This window comes from Notamacropus eugenii, chromosome 4, assembly GCF_028372415.1.
Source record: "Notamacropus eugenii isolate mMacEug1 chromosome 4, mMacEug1.pri_v2, whole genome shotgun sequence".
NCBI lineage: Eukaryota > Metazoa > Chordata > Mammalia > Diprotodontia > Macropodidae > Notamacropus > Notamacropus eugenii.
In genome coordinates, this window is record NC_092875.1 from 134922710 (window position 1) to 134940794 (window position 18085).

The 18085-nt window shown below is 32.8% G+C and overlaps 1 protein-coding gene across 3 annotated transcripts in view; it reads left to right on the forward strand.

The window, feature by feature from the left end:
* CSMD3 (CUB and Sushi multiple domains 3) overlaps positions 1 to 18085 on the forward strand; it is a 1632969-nt gene that overhangs the window by 1259892 nt on the left and 354992 nt on the right. For all 3 annotated transcript variants that reach the window (XM_072603249.1, XM_072603250.1, XM_072603251.1), the window contains 2 exons: positions 3535 to 3661; positions 6418 to 6620. In XM_072603249.1, coding sequence (XP_072459350.1) covers positions 3535 to 3661; positions 6418 to 6620 — 330 coding nt within the window. The remainder of the gene's footprint in view (positions 1 to 3534; positions 3662 to 6417; positions 6621 to 18085) is intronic.

Here is an 18085-nt window from a genome sequence, read left to right on the forward strand (position 1 = left end):
TACTACCAGTAACAATTAATGATGATTATGATAACTATAACTGACAAATAGTGCTAATGGAAACCTCTACAGATTTCTCCTCCCCATTTCAAGTACTGAAAAGAGGTAACATAGTTAACTTCTTTTAATCTCAGTAGAAAATATCTTTTTAAAAATTGTTTAACAGGATGGTAGGCTGGATGACAAATGCCCTAGAAATCATTTACAAATATTAAATTTCACAATCGGAACTCTAAGTGCACCAAAAGGAATTATTGTTCTACCTCTAAGAGCAATATTATCTTCACAATCTCCATGGCCTACACCAAATAAGCCGATTTTCTGCTCTTCATAAATAGATTTCTGGTGGATATTTAAACCAAATTGCTGATTCTGAATGTAAAGCTATGCTTCAGACCAATGGAAAAAAGGGAATTCCTCAGCTTCAATAAAGTGAAGTATACAATGGAAGGATCTCCATTGAATACAAATTTGAAAACAGTAATAACTGTAAAACACAATCATATAGAAAAGTATTTTTCTCCAAAAAGCAAAAACGTTTGAGGAAAATATTATTAGTGTTATTATTATTCCCACTTTATATTATTCTCTATTAAAGGCAAAATAAAATAGTAACTAGAAAAGCCGATCTTGGTACCTGGACAACTTTGGTTCAAGTCCCACCTCTGACCTAAATGGAGCTTTCTCCAAGCAGATATCTGTATAAGTTACTGAAAAGGCACCAGCCAACATTCATAGAGGGAGCTTGTTCATTATGTAGTTCTCCATAACAGTGAAAGCACTTTTTGTCAGGTATATCATCATCATCATCACTTGTAATTGTTATTGTTGTATCATAGTACCCATTCTTATTGCATTTTACACTTAGAGAATAAAGACTTTGAAAAGTCAAATGCTTTGTTCACAGTTAGTAAATTTCTGAGTTAGGATTCAAAACCAGGTTTGTTGATTCCCAGTCTTAGAAATCAACCCTCTTATCATTCAATACTTATTTCAAATCTTAATACTTATCTTAAAATGAATTTTATAGCTTTATTACCTACTGTGAGCTACAGTGAGACTTTGCATCAACTTGCGAGTGGAATCTTTGTTAAGTGACAGACTTCTATAAAGCTATTTGAATATTAATACCTGAAATAAATATGTAGCCACCACATGCTATGTGACTTCAATATCCTTTTTTTTTTTTTTATGATAGCTGAATTTTGTAATGATTGATGTAATGGCATCTACAATCAGACTCAGAATTAAATTTCAAAGCAATGCTATTACAATGAGATCCTGCATAAAAGCAATGACTGATCCACTGGCATTGCTTACGCTAAAAAACAAAAGCAAAAACAAAAAAGAAAATTTTGATTAACTTGTTTCATTTTTTTTTTTTAGGTAAACAACACATTTTCAAGAAAAAAAACTATTGCGTATTACAGTAGTTTCAATTTAGAGAACTAGAACTAAAAAAGATTTAAAATGATTTGCTGAAAATGTCTATCACAACAACATTTATAAATGCAGTAAAAGCTCAAGATATGAACATTTTTTCATTTGTTTACTACTAAAGCATGACCTTGTAAGCTCAGACATCTCTGATTTTTTTTTCTCCTCTAAGGATTATACATATGGAAAGAAACCATTTTGAAAGTTCAGCTGTCTTTAAATCACATATTTGATAGGGGGCAGATTTGGAATTACATTTGAAGTGATAAAATGTATTTTATTTTCATTTTCTGATAACTCCAAAATAAATGGATGGGTTTCTCTTAAAAATTTTCTGTGAAAAATAGGCTAAAAATTGTTATGCTGGAGGACAAGGAAATATAGTTATAAGCTGGTGGCAAGATGCAGAGTGATGGTGATGCTGTTTGTGATAATGGAAGATTATATGCAATTTTAGATAGTGTTTTCTACTGTCAACAACACTGCACCATAATACTTTTGGCAGCTGCTGTCCTTAACTAATAATTTTCAGTTCTCATTCAGTCTACTCTTTTTTTTCCTACCCTGTCATAATTCTTTTAGGTTCTTTTAATCTATTTGTCATATTTTGAAATAATTATTTGAAAGCCTTTTAAATAAAAAATAATAAATGTTTATGTGTGAATTTAAAATTACAAATGAGTTAATAAATACCACATTTTTACCTTCAAGGGAAAACTCAGTTTAAATAAATCATTGATATATTAGTGTGCATTATTAGGGTATTGAGGGCAAAAAAGTGGAGAAAAGTAATGAGCAAGAAATAGAACAAGAAATTATTATTAGTTGAATCTAAGGTACAAGATAGTAAATAAATTTTGGTTTAATTTGTTTTGGGTTTCATTTTTTTAAATCTTTGAAACCTCTAGTAATTAATCCTAGATAATTGTTTAGATGATTATGGACAAAAGGACTCATTAAATCATTATGTGCCATTTTATAAAGTGTTAGACATTTTTGAGATAAGAAAATCATTTAATGATTTTTTTTTAATCAAATTTTATATCAAGGTTTTCACTACTAGGGAATGTTAAGAAATTCTAATTTGACTGCAACAATTTATGTTAAATTTTACATTAATTCTCATTGTATTTGCAAATATAAATACTAAAACATGTGAGGAAAAATAAATTAGCCAAGCTGTAGAGTTATATATGAGCCTGAAAAGCCTTTATAGAGGAAATCCAGAGCTCAAAACCACAACCCCAAATTCTGTTGTCATCTAAGATCTTTTCCTCTTGCTCTTGATTTTATACCTTCACACAATAAGAGGGGTCTGGAAAATACTCAGTCTGGGGGGTGAAAAAGGGGAGGAAGTAAAAATTCAGAAATCATTTAATTACTTGAATCAAACTTTTACTGCTTGCATTTGTTCTCTGATCAACAATTCTACCAAAATATTTTCATTTCTCTCCCTTTCAATGTGGAAAGTAATTCAAAATTTTGATAATTTAAAAATGGAAACATTTCTAAATATGTATTTCTGATATCATTATAAAAGGAAAAAATACTTATTACCAACAGTAGATATACTAATGTTAACCTAAATATGAAATGTATAATCCTGTCATTAAAATTTACAATCATACTATTTTGGTTCATTCCACAAAATAACACTATTTCAATATGTTCATTCCCTTCTCTCTTCCTCATTTCCCTCTTCTTCTCATATAGTCTCCTCATACTTTTTTCCCCCTTTTCCCTATAGGGTACTTCGATATCTAAATTGATTTTCAATGTCATTTTAATATTTTCTCATGAATTTCACTTTATTATTACTTATATATTCTTTATAAGTGTCTTACCACTTTCTTTTAATGTTTTAGTCAATATTAGTGTAGGTAATAATAAAGTACAATAGAAGTAACACATTAAATCTTTATATGCCGTTTTATAAAGCATTAACTCTTAGACTTTATGTGATGATCATTATATGACTATTTTTTATCAACATTTATATCTAGATTTCCAGTATTAGAGAACTTTAAGATATTATGATTTGACGGTGCCAAAATCAACAATAAATTATAATTTGATTTAAATTCTGTTTTTTATTAGCTGAATGTGGAGGCCGTTTTAAAGGAGAATCATCAGGAAGAATCTTATCTCCTGGCTACCCTTTCCCTTATGACAATAATCTAAGGTGCATGTGGATGATTGAGGTGGATCCAGGAAACATTGTTAGGTACTCTTTTTAAATTCTAAACTCATTGTTTTTATTGCTGAGAATTTAGATAACTGAATTTTCTGGATGAGGTAGTTAGATTTTGTGTTTTAAAAAGTAACACAGACCATTAAAACATCAAAGCTAAGTGGAGTCTGCCACTATCTAGCCTAACTGAACATATGAAAAACTGAGTTGTATGAACTCTTAGTATCTGACATTCCTAGGATGTTTTAAGATCTCTGATTTAGATTAGTTAGTGATATAGCTGGAAGTGGAATTCAGGTCCTATTCCAGTGTCCCATAGTCCACTCAAGTGCCTGATTTCACAAGTTTAGACATAGTTTTTGTTACAAATTGATTCTTTCAGACTAAGAAACTCGTGTACATTTTAAATGGGTAGATGTAGAATAACACATTTATTTAGTGGACATAGACAGTAGATTTGCTGTATACGAATATGCATATTCATGACAAAGGTTTTGTTTTTATCCCCACACCCTCTCCACAAAGTAGGTAGGAGGAATGAAAATGATTTTTGTCAACTGAAAAAGTAAAAGAAGAAGAAAGTTTTAAAGATGAATAAATCTGCAAGTTCCTTCATGACAAAAATATGTTTAAAAGTATTGACATACCCTGTGTACTAATAAAAAAAAAAAGCCTATGCAAGTATGACAAGCTGGAAAAGGAAGAAGAATGATGGAGAACTTATTTCCTTTCATTTTGATCTCCTACAGTACTGACTAGCAAAGGAATTGAATTACATGACTTCAAAAATCTATATTCTGAGAATGTATATATATTTTCTAATGTAAACATTTGTATTCATCAGTTTTTGTCTGGTGAATATATGTAAGTTCAATGAACAAATCAAATGGAGTACTGATAGAAATAGAATCCTCAAGTTTTTATTTCCATTCTAAGTGCCTGCTAATTGTGAGGCACTGTGTCTCACAAAAAGGAGGGTAGTTACTGCTGCAAGGAACTTACCATCTAATGAAGGAAGACAACACAAAAAAAGGGCCACCAGGCGGGATGCAGAACTACTGATGGAAAGTGAAAGAGAAGAATTATCTGTAAAATTCAGGTCCCAGCCCTCTATAAAAGAAGCCTCTGGAAGGAAATGACTCTTCTAGCCCTCCAGGAAGGGGATAGAGTCAGCCAAGGGATTTGAGAAGGGGGAGTAGCTAAATCTGTTAATCATTACAGTGATGACATGTCCTGGAATGAGATTATCCTTATTCAGGTCAAGTAGAGGCTTGAGAAATCAGGTTGATTACTAGAGTATACAAGACAATGGACTAAGAGTTAAGAGCTTTTCATTTATTAAGTTCAAAACCAGATGTCTATATGCTGCCTAAGCCTCTAGCACTTTAAACCATAACATTCTACCAAATGCCTTTGCCTTACTGAAGATTACTCATTCAATATCTCATTCCCTTAGGGCATAGGTTTGTTAGTTTAGAGGTAAAAGGCCATTAATCTTAACTGCTTCATGTTACAAATGGAAAAAAATGAATACAGAAAGATTAAGTGACTTGCTTGTGGTCACACAGCTAATAAGTGTCTGAAGTGGGATTTGAACCCAATATTTTCCTGACTACAAGTTCAATGTCTTGTACATTATATCATATTGCCTCAGTGCCTCCATTAATAATGATAGTCAATTTTTGTAAGTCTAGCTGATAATCTAATATCTAACAAGTTACTCCTCTAAAATAATCATTTGAGTAGCAATTGTTTCCATATCTCCATATAAATATCTTTCTTCCCTTCTAACAAAAATAATTGAAAAAGAAACTACTTTTTAAAATTATTCGTAGGAAACTGCAATTAAATTTTTAGTAGTTTTATTTTTAAAAAGACTTTTTTATATGTAACAATAACAGTTTATATCCAGTTACTATTCTAAAGTAGTTTTTATCTATATCAACTTTTTATTCTAATAATTTACTCATTCAAATAGGATATGTGATGTTTTAAGTTTTAATCAAAGAAATTGAGGAATAAATACTTTGATGCCGAGTCGTTACATAATTAAGCAGTGTTCAGCCACCCAGATATTCAAAATAAAAAGCATCAAAATTCATCTACTTTGCCCCAGTCAGAAACATATTCAGATAATTCATTTTCTGAAATATGTTGGGTAAAAAAAAACAAAAAAAATTGCATAGTTCATGTTTTGATGTCATGTGTATGTTGAGTATGTTTTTAAAAAAAGTTTATGTATATAAAGTACAAGAAAGAAATCATTAACCTCTCCTTTGTAATATGTGAAAACCTGTGCCCTAATATTTTCAGTGTCATTCAAATGCATTTAGTATGTTCTGTTATATTTTTGAATGAAGTAGATTGATTTTTAGTAGAACTCTTTGAGATTGAAGACTGTCCTAGCTAAGTGTGGAGAAACTCATCATTGGGTTAACTGGAGAAGAATGAATTTCCCTGCCAAAGGAACTCATGAATGTTATCTTGTAAACTACGGAAGGATTGTGATCTGTACAAATATAGATAGCAACTTACTGATAAAAGTCACAAATTATTTAGTTATAGTGGTATTAATTATAAACTACTACAGATAAGGAATACACAGATAAAGAACATAATCATTTACAGTTTTGATATGTGTATAGAGAGATGATTGATAGATAGATATACATATTTATACTTTGCGTGGAACATCCTGAAAATGTAAATTGTATTTTTATGTCTCTAGTTTAAAATTTAAGATAATTTTAAAATACTAAAATATCTATCTCTATATGTTTATCTCACAGTTTACAGTTTCTTGCTTTTGATACTGAGGCATCACATGATATCTTACGAGTTTGGGATGGTCCACCTGAAAATGAGATGCTACTAAAGGAAATTAGTGGATCCCTCATTCCAGAAGGTATCCATAGCACACTAAACATAGTAACAATCCAATTTGACACGGACTTTTACATCAGCAAATCTGGATTTGCCATTCAATTTTCAAGTAAGTTTCATATTTCTTTTGTATTTTGTGCCAAGTCCTATATCTGTCCCTAATTTGTTTGAATTTGCCCTTTTAATTGTCTGGCATTTTTAAAATCTAGAAATAATGTCTTCATGACTGACATAATGTTAAAATTATATGCTTATTTCAACAGTAACATGGATATCATTTCAACAATAGGTTTCAATTTATTGCAAATTAACTTTTCAATGAAAATTAACCACTTCTCATTCTTTTATAGATAAGGTGGATGTAATGTAGCAAGTAAATTTAAATGAGATGCATGTACTTTTTCTTTTATTACCAAACCAATGTGCTTTGAAAAAAACTAATTGAGGAAAGATAATAAGTGGGAGTAATTAAAATGTAGCCAAAAATAGAAACAGACATATTGGATATTTGTGGATATTAAAATGTATGTTGTATTGTGCATAGGAGAAAAAAATAAATCCTTCCCATAAACCCCAAATTTTGATAATTGTATTTTATTCAACTTTTTGTTATTTATATATCTTCACATAATATTTGATAAAACATTTGAAATCTACTTAAAGATTTTTTATAGCAAAGGAAAGACATTTATTACCAATAATTTGCTTTTCTTGCTATCATGTTACTTAATTGATAATTATTTATTATTTTATTAAGTATTAGAAACTACTTTGTCTTGGAAATAAAGTTTTCATTAAGATATTTTTTCTTCATACAAAATCATTGCTTAAAAGAATTCGAACATGCCTTTGAGTTAGGAAGATGAGAGAATAATGATTTAAAAGTCCTGCCACATGTATTCTAATTTAAAGTAGTATATATTATGATGTCAAACATGCCAGACATGGTTGGAGATAGAGATGGGAATATAAACTGACCTGTGCTTTCATTGGTATAGGGAACTCTAGGATGAGAAAATACGCTCTTACCAATGAACCTTTTATTAGCAATTGTGAGCAATGGGGCCAAGCAGGCATATTATAATCCTTCTTCAATTGCTGTTGCCTGAAGAAAGTTATACAGTTTTCCCCTAGATGTTTGCTTTTCCAGGATGATCAACACTAGTTACTTCATTTAGTCTTTGTGTAGAATGGACTCAAGGTTTTTTATCATTCAAGTTGCCAACATTTGTTAAGCTATGTTTTCTACAAAATAACACAATTTCAGATTTTGTTTCACCTGTGCAGAGTAAAGAATGATTACTTCCAATTCCAGGAATCTATACTTCTCTTAACATAGTCAAAGATTGCATTCAAGGCCTTTTGGTTGTTTTGTTTTAGTGTTAAGCAACCATATCACACTATTGAAAGCTTAAAACTTACTAGAATTTTCAAATTTTCTTTCATACAAACTGCTATCTGACTATCTCTCTCTCTCTCTCTGTCTCTCTCTCTCTCTGTCTCTCTCTCTCTCTGTCTCTCTCTCTCTCTGTCTCTCTCTGGCTCTTTTTCTCTCTCTGTCTCTGTCTCTCTGTCTCTCTCTCTCTGTCTCTCTCTCTGTTTCTGTCTCTGTCTCTCTGTCTCTCTCTGTCTCTCTGTCTCTGTCTCCCTGTCTCTCTGTCTCTGTCTCTCTCTCTGTCTCTCTCTGTCTCTCTGTCTCTCTGTCTCTCTCTCTCTCTCTCTCTCTCTCTCTCTCTCTCTCTCTCTCTCTCTCTCTCTCACCATCTCTCTCACACCATCTCTCTCTCTCTTATATTTGTGATGTTATTAATTTTAACTAGACTAATTATATGTTACATTTCTTTACACATTCAACATTTCAGACAAACTGTCCTACTTGTTATTCCCAGGACAGAACAAATCATTTTGTATCTTTTTGTTTAAGTCCTATGATTACAATTTTGTTTCTTTCTCATTTCTGCCTCTCACATTCCCTAGCTTCTTTCCAAACTCCGCTCAAGTACCACCCTCTGATTTGCTTTCCTAATTTCCCCAGCTGCTAATGGCCTGCCAAAATTACTTTGGTAGCTTGATAGTAAATTACGTAGCTTGCTAGCTAACTAGCAATATAGAGATATCCCAACCTCCTAATCTTGTGGGTATAAACAAGCATCAACGACTGAATTTATAATTATATCATATTATAACAAATAATGCAAAGACAATCAAATATTTCAACAATATGCCTTAATGAGAAATTGCACTGCCAAAGTCACCTCTGTCAAACACAACTTTTCCACAGTTCAGTAATTCAGTTCTCTCAAGATGGCAAACTCTCTTCTCAAGAATTCTATTCATAATGCTTCTTTTGTAACATAAGAGATGATTCATTCTGTCTGAAGTTCTCCTTGTCCTTTGTAATCTCTATACTCAGTTTGTCTTCAGGCATTACAGTTTTCTCTCCAGAATGACAGTTAAATGACCTTTCTTCACAAATGGTGGTTATAGGTCATTTGTTTATGTATATACATTCCCTCCTTTTCTAATAAAATCTATGTTCCTTGAAAACAAGGACAGTAATTGTTTTGTCTTTTTATTCCTAGTATCCAGCACTATACCTGACACAGTACAGTATTTTAGTAGATGCTTATCGTATGGTTCATTCAGTAAATTTCCTCTGTAGCTTCGTTACTCTCTTTAGGAAGCTTTCCTTTATTAGAATTGTTTCTATGTCTGGAGAACTTTATTTTTGAGAATTTACTTATCTCTTAAAACTTCCCATGTAGAATTTTATGTCAACCTTTTAAATTTGTCCTCTACACATGTAGAGTTTGTTAGAATATCTCCAACTTTCTTCTTTTCTATCAGCAATATTATGATGAAGTTGACATCCCCCCAATTTTTCCTATCATTTCTACTTCAGCAACCCATTCTTCTTTGTCAGAATCAGGGCTGGAACAACCATCACACTCATTGGTTCATTCACCTTTTGAAAGATGAAATTATTCTTGAAGCAAGTAAAAAATTATTAGCTGTGCTGCTTTTAGGGAGAAAGGATGTTCCTGTAGCTGTTTACATATCTGGATTATTAAAGTTCTCCATCATTATTATATCAACGTCATTTCAGAATTGTAAGCTATAACAGTAATTCATCTGTTTCCTCTTTCTGTCTGTATTATTAGGCTGATAATAAAATTTCTTTTGATCTCAGCAGAATTGGTTTCCATCACAGTTGCAGCCTTGGATTCTTGGACATTCCCTCATGAGTTTATCTTCTTAATATACACAACTATATTCCTGTTCTCTTTTTTGTATTCTCTTCCTTTGGAAAATGTATATTCTTTGAGAGCAATATTACAGTCATAAAACCCATATCACAAGAACTAAATAAGATAAAATTAACATCATATCTAAGAGCACATTTCAATGTATTCAGAGAAGGGGTAGATAGCACACTGTGGATTGAAATTTTCCAGGAATGAGATGTCACTCATATATCAATATAAAAAGCTCATGAATAGATTCTATAGGGGAATATTGTTTAATTTTGTGATCTTTGTTTATGTAGCCATTTTTAGCTAAATTATATAATAGATAAATTATATAATAGATAGCTAAATTATATAATAGATAGCTAAATTATATAATAGATTATATAATAGATATAAAATATATAAAATAATCTACAGTTAGGAAGTTCAGAGTTCAAATTCAGCCTCAGATACTTACTAAAAGTCTGACTTCCATCACATTACTTATTTTCTACCTGCCTTGGTTTCCTCATCTACAAAATGGCAATTACAATAGCACCTCCCAAAGTTATTGTGAAGATAAAAATGAGAACAACTCTCTCATTTTTATACATTAGATAACTGAGGAAAAAATATGTTTAAATTGATTTGCCTAAGATTACACATATAGAAATTAATCATAGGTCTTCTAACTCCTAATCCATTGCTTTTTTCCAAGTACCATGGTGCCATAATTGTGTAGCTCATCTATCTTCCCTCTATGTCTCTCTTTCTCTTATACTTTCTTTTGCATTTAGTATTTCTTTGAAGTTTCAAAGTTTCTTATTCTTGCAAGTTGAGAGATCTCACTTGTTTTAAACACAGAAGGGATGTGCTGATAGCTATTTGAATGACCCTGTCAAATAATAGGAAACAGACACTGCCCATCCCATACTCAACCCTAGCTGGTTATATACTCTTGGAGGAAATGTAAAAATGGAAATCTGGCTACTTCTGTCCCCTACTTCTACCATTTTTTATGCCTCAGTGATCATTTTGTTGGCCTAATAATGATGTGTGAATAGACTGATTTAATTAAAGTGTGAATAATAATAACAATTAATAATTTTAATTTAATTATTTAATAATTAAATTAATAATTTTAATAATTATTATTAATAATAATTTTAATAATTCTTTTGGATTGATCCCAGAAAACTGTGCCCTTTTTCCTTCTTATAGCATTATTATTATAAGCGTGAAGTCTAATTATCACAGTATAATGGGACATAAGGATAGATTAACAGCATATAGAGTTTTCCTCAGAAGAAAGAAGGCAAAAAGAAGAAGGTCAACTAGAGAAATACCACTATCACATAGACTTTATGCTCATGGCTTCTTCAAGAGCTAGGTGGCTCTTAACTGCTCTGTAGATGCACTACAGACCCAGAAATTCTGGTAATAGAGTTTAGGCATTACGACTTCCATCCATTAGCAGTCCCCATTGTCACTATTGTGTGTCTCATTTTATTCCACAAATGGCCTCCTAGTGCCTGTTGAGGAGAACTAAAGCCAGGATGCTGAATCTTCCTACATTCTCTTCTCCTTGCTCAATACGGCATAACTGGTGAATTCCTCTGATCCTGTTCTCTAATTGCATTCCAATATGGATGGCTCATTGAGAGCCTTAAAAATTCCCTTTTTCCTGTATATTGCTGATGGAGCAGTAGAGTAGACTCACAGGAAGACCTTAACATGTAGAGAGGCTCCTCTCTTGCCTACCTTTCTTCCCTCTCATCTTTCAACTGTAAACTGCCCATATCTTAGGTTAATTCTAACCCCAGACTGATTCCTCTCATTCACAAATTATTACTTTTTATACTGTGAACTTTGAAGGCATGGCCAACGCTGGAAGCTTTATGAAAGGGTGAACCAGAGACACAGTCAACTACTTTGTCAGTAAGCTCATGGTGTTTAACATATATTAATTTTCTGTTATAAAATTCAACTAATGGGAGTCAATTGAATGAGGACAAAAGAGTGTTAGATTTGGATTCATAGGACATAAAGAACCTGTGTGGCATATGAGATAGGACATTGTAATTGAACTTAGAAGGAACTGAGTTAAAATTCTGTTTCAGATACTTATTAGCTCTGTGACCCTGTCCCCCTGAGGGACTCTCTCCCTCAGTTTCTTTATATAAAAAATGAGAGTGTTGGATTCAACCTCTAAGGTTCCTTTCTGCTTTAAATCTATAACCTTATGATTCCTGTCTCTTGACACTTCCTGCCTGTGTGATGCTGGGCAAGTTACTTAACTTTTCAACTGGTTTCCTCATCTAGAAAATGAGGGGAAAGCATTGGTTTATCTTGTGATTCCTCCTAGATCTAAATCTTGATTTTTTTCAGCTTGCTTTTCAATGCATAAATAGCATTGTGTTAACTGCAGGAAGTTTATGATATGTCATGTCTCCAATTAGATGTGTATATGTGTGTATATTTGTGTGTGTATGTGTGTATAGATAATGGAATTTAAATTGTTTCATGTTTATCTCAAGGACTTCTTAAGCTGGAAATTTTTTCATAGTTTTAGGACATATATTCTAATATCAGCTTATTGGTTTCTCATTCATCTCATGGACAGAACTAGGTAAGGTAGATGGATAAATCTGTACTTATTAAGCAGCCTTGTTTCACTCCTCTGATGATGAGTAGTGTCTCTGACATGCTGTCATTTACTTTAGCCTAACTCACCATATCATTATGTAGTATCTGTGGAATCATAATGAACTTCTATACATAGCCAGTGTTTCTGAGTAGCTGCCAGAGTTCAGGCCTACTAATGATGTTGAACATTTTTGAAAAGATTGATGTATATGCTACACAGCAAGGATTTTATCAAGGGCAAAATCTTCCAAAGTGAAATATACTTGTCTTCTGCTGAATTATTTGACTATGAATTGAATTTTCTTTCTAAGTAGAATATTGCTGTTATTCAGGCTGGTTTCCCTTTACGTGCAAATTTATTGCAATTCCTATAATTCAGTGACATTTCTCATACAATATTCAATGTAAAAGTACAAATATAGAAGGGACAAATATAAAACTTTTTAAATCTAAAAAGCTAATTGTAGCCTAGTCTTATTTTTTTCATGTATTATAGAAAACAATTTTCTGGAGACTTTTCTTATTGGAAGTTAGGCATATATTTAAATATATGCATATATTGTATCATATTTGTTTATTTATGTGCTTTAAAAATGGATTTTATCAGTTACGGTACTCCTGTCACCAACACAAATTGCAATTTCTTTATGCTTTAAGATTATCTTTGTGAATTCCTATTACCTCACGTCCAACCTTCTGGTGAAGAGCTTGTCTAAATTTAGACTGATTTTATACTACAGACTTATATTTGAAGTCTTTCCCAGACTGGTACCAGCCATCGAACCCTACTCTTCACTCATATTGCCTTTGAGAACACAAAGTCAACTCTATCCAACAAGTTCAGGCATAAAAGTACTTTAATGGAAGTGTGTGTGTGTGTGTGTGTGTGTGTGTGTGTGTGCATACCTAAATTTTGGTGTAGGTAAGTTGCTACATAGAAAGTCTCTCTCTCAATGTAGACTAACAACTATTGTGCAATTTTAAATTTAGAAAGTTGTTTGTATTCCTTAGAAGTTGCATAACTGGCCCAGGATCACAAAGCTAGTATGCTTCTGAGACAGAGGTTTGAACCCTGGTCTTCCAGATTTATGACGACAGTTTTCTATTCCATTTATTGTATGTATGTGTGGGAATATGTGTGGAGTTAGGTATGTATTTGTAAGAAAAATAAATATATCTAATCTACCTCAAACTCTATAAATAGGTACATATACATATATATCTGCCATTTTAAAATCTGAAGTCCTAGAAACGCTTTTTGCTCTCATTGCCTCAGTTTCCTCGTTTTTTCATACACATTTCAATCCTTTTTAATGTGGTTTCTGACCTTATCCTTGAAGTGGAAAAACACTCTCCAGTGATCTCAATGATTTCTGCATTGCCAAATGTAGTGGTCTTTCTCAGTCTTAATCCTCTTTGACCTCTTTGCAGCATTTAATACTTTTGACAACTCTTTTTTCGTGGATACACCCTTCTCTCAGATCATCTATCTGTCTGTCTATCTATCTGTCTATCTGTCTATCTATCTATCTATCTACCTATCTATCTATCTATCTATCTATCTATCTATCTATCTATCTATCTATCTAACTAAATATTTATCTAAATATCTGTTCATTCAGCTACTTCCCTGTCTAGGCTCTTTTTCCTCAACTATTTCTTAATCTCTTTTGCTGAATCATTTTACATATTCTGGGTCTTATCACTTATTGCCTAGACTAGAGAAGTCAAACTAGTGGGCCCTAGGCTCATTGATAAATACTGCCCAAGTCAGATTAAAATGAATTTGGAGAATACTCAACAAAATAAAAGAATAAAATAAAACACAGAGGATAGTATATAAACTAAGTCACTATGTACAAGGATCTTTGTGCTGGGTTTTGTTGTCCCCATTTCTTTTTATCTGATGTTAAATGAACTTTGCAAAAGTCTACTAATTAGACTTTTTAGTTAGGTCTCCCTAATTTAAGTCTCTTCATTCTCTGGTACCTCATTTGAATATCTGCAATTCTTTTCGTTTTTTCAAGCTAATCTTCCACAAAACTACCAGGCTAATATTCCTAAAAAACATCTCTGACCATGTTACCTCATACTCAATAAACCATAACCCTGTATTATTGCTTGCTATTACATGTATACATCTGCCATCTCTGTGTCTTTACACTGGTAGTTCACCATGCTTGAAATGAAGGTTCTCCTCATGTCTGTCTACTAGAATCCCTACACTCCTTCAAGACACAACTCAAAAGGTGCCTTCTACATGAAAAACACAAATACATACTTGGCACATCTAAGATGTCTTAGGTCAACAACATTCTCACTCCTTTCTTGCTGAATTTATTGACAGTGGTAATTTTTATTATTATTTGCAGTTTTAAAAATGTACATATGTGTAATTAACTACTTTTGTCTACATTTGTGTTCTGGCCTTGGGTGATACAAAAACAAAAGGGAAATGTAAGAAGGGATATTAATGTATCTTGCTTTGCTCCCACAAAAGTTATTGGGAGATAATCAAGAGCAGTGGCAAAGCTCACTTCTGTTTATTTTACTAAGACAATGGCCATCCTGGGCCAGAGGGACTAGAAAGTTTAGATTGGAAAAACCAGTTCAAACCTGAGGGGTAATACACAAATCATAAGTATCCTCACTACCACATCTATATAATCTGCATAAAGGGGGAATATAGGGAAATAAAACTGAGGAATTTGACTAATCTTAACTCTTGGAAGAAGAATAGAACTATGTAATCTCACTCCTGCTTCTGTATCAGTGTGGGTGTTCTTAGTGTGCACCACATCTGCTTCCTCTGGAGAAGCATAATAAAGTTTTCCTCTGCGTACTCTTTCTCTGAATTATTTCAATGAGAATGGGTCTATCAACATGGTTCTTCCAGAGGGCACTCTGGGAAAGGAAGCAATGGGCAGTGGCAGCATATCCCAGGCTAACTCCTTTACCTTACCTGGGAATGTGTGATGCCAACAGCCATGTTAAGGGGCATATCAGGTGGATCTTCCTAAAGGCAGGCTACCAAGGAAGTAGTGGATAGTGAAAACTAGTCCAGGCTAATTCCCTGACCCTGCCTGGGAAGTCCTGTGATTCCCCACAGCTGTGTTTCTCACAGAAATAATTCCTACTCTGTAGAAACTAAAATAACAAATGAATCTCTTTTGAGAAGTAAGGGATATTTTTATGGAGTTCCTGGAGCAACCAAAGTTTCTGTGAAATCAGCAAAATATGCTCTGTAAACAAGATCATCTTGAACATAGAGATTCCCCTCTCCTATAGGAAATCACTCTTCTACTTGGTCTTTGCACAGGATAATCCTGATTACAATACCATGATTTTTTCATCCTGCTTGATTTCTTTCTTGATATTTATAAATAGATGGTTAGTGAATGGAAATATCTCTCTGTGTTTCATCTCTTGGGCTAATTTCACTTTATTCTCCTTAATTCTTTTTCCATTTCAGCCAAGCTAGATTATTGACTAGTCTTTTCCCTTCTGGTCCTACATTATCCTGTTACTGTGCATAACCACAGGTCATTCATCTCTCATGTGTAAAACACACACACACACACACACACACACATACACACACAACTTCTTCATCATTGCCTATGAAAATCTTTCTGTTTCTTAAAGGCTCAACTCACATTTTACCTCCTTCATGAAACATTTCATGGTTACTTAAATATTGTGAAAAATTTATATATGATTTCCTTTAGACGCTGGAATTTTAAAGGATCAATAAAAATGGTAGAATGAATAGAAAAAAATTGATGGGAATACTCTGCATGCATCGTCTAATATAAAGTGTAAATTTAGACATAGATTTCATTAACATTTTGGTTTCTACGTTGTACACATTTAAATCTGTGGAAACAATTTGAAGCCTTGCATTTGGGAAATTTATTTCACTGCTATCAAAATTATGTGTCATCTTTTTTGGTTCAATAATGGCACTGTGAAAAGACCATTAAAAATGTTTGTGAATGAATAGAGCTTGAGATATCAAAAAATTACTCATTTTGGAGCTGGGACTAGTAACGTTTCTCTAGACAAACTGAATGCTAATTTTTACAGCTCAATCACATAATGACAACCACATTGAAATGTCTTTTCCACAATCTCTTAAAGACCTTTATGAGTTAATGGCAATGCACACATGAGTGTGGTACAAGCTCCTCATACCTTTTAGAATTTCACTTTCTTTTTTTTTCTAATTTACTTATCTATTTTTAGTTTTCAACATTCATTTCCACAAGATTTTGAGTTTCAAATTTTCTCCCCATCTGTCCCTTCCACCCACCCCAAAGCACCATACATTCTGATTACCCTTTCCCCCAATCTACCCTGCTTTCTATCACACCCCTCCCTTCCCTTATCCCCATCTTCTCTCTTTTCTTGTAGGGAGAGATAGATTTCTAAGCCCTATTACCTGTATTTCTTATTTCTCAGTTACGTGCAAAAACAATTCTCAACATTCATTCCTAAAACTTTCAGTTCTAACTTCTCTCCCTTTCTCCATCTCCACCCATCCCCATTAAGAAGGCAAGCAATTCAATATAGGCTATATATATATATATATATATATATATATATATATATATATATATATATATATATATATAGTTTTGCTAAAGGCTTCCATAATAGTAATGTTGTGAAAGACTAACTAAATTTCCCTCCATCCTATCCTGCCCCTCATTTAATGTTATCCCTCCCCCAAAGTGTTAACTTCTAATTATCCCCCCTCTCATTTTCCCTCCCTTCTATAATTCCCCCACACCCTACTTCTCCCCTTCTCCCCTACTTTCCTGTAGTTTAAGGTAGATTTTCATACCAAATTGAGTGTGCATGTTATTCCCTTCTTAAGTCAAATATGATGAGAGCAAGCTTCACTTTTTCCCTCTCACCTCCCCATTTCCCCTTCCATTGAGAAAGATTTTTCTTGTGCTCTTTATGAGAAATAATTTGCCCCATTCCATTTCTCCCTTTATACTCCCAATACAATCCCTTCTCACCCCTTAATTTTATTTTATTTTTACATATCATTCCTTCCTATTCAACTCACTATGTGCCCTCTGTCTATATGTATGTTTGTGTATGTGTGTATGTAATCCCTTCAACTACCCAAATACTGTGAAAGAGTTACAAATATCATCTTTCCATGTAGCTTTAGTAAGTCTCTTATGATTTTTCTTTCCTGTTTCCCTTTTCATGCTTCTCTTGATTCTTTTGTTTGAAAGTCAAATTTTCTATTCAGTTCTGGTCTTTTCATCAAGAATGCTTGAAAGTCCTCTATTGCATTGAATGATCATTTTTCCCTTGAAATATTATACTCAGTTTTGCTGGGTAGGTGATTCTTGGTTTTAATCCTAGTTCTTTTGACTTCTGGAATACCACATTCCAAGTCCTTCGATCCCTCAGTGTAGAAGCTGCCAGATCCTGTGTTATCCTGATTGTATTTCAATACTCAAATTGTTTCTTTCTGGATGTTTGAAATAATTTCTCCTTGACATGGGAACTCTGGAATTTGGCTACAATATTCCTAGAAGTTTTTCTTTTCAGATCTCTTTCAGAAGGTTATTGATGAATTCCTTTAATATTTATTTTACCCTCTGATTCTAGAATATCAGGGCATTTTTCCTTGATAATATCATGAAAGATGACGTTTAGGCTCTTTTTTTGATCA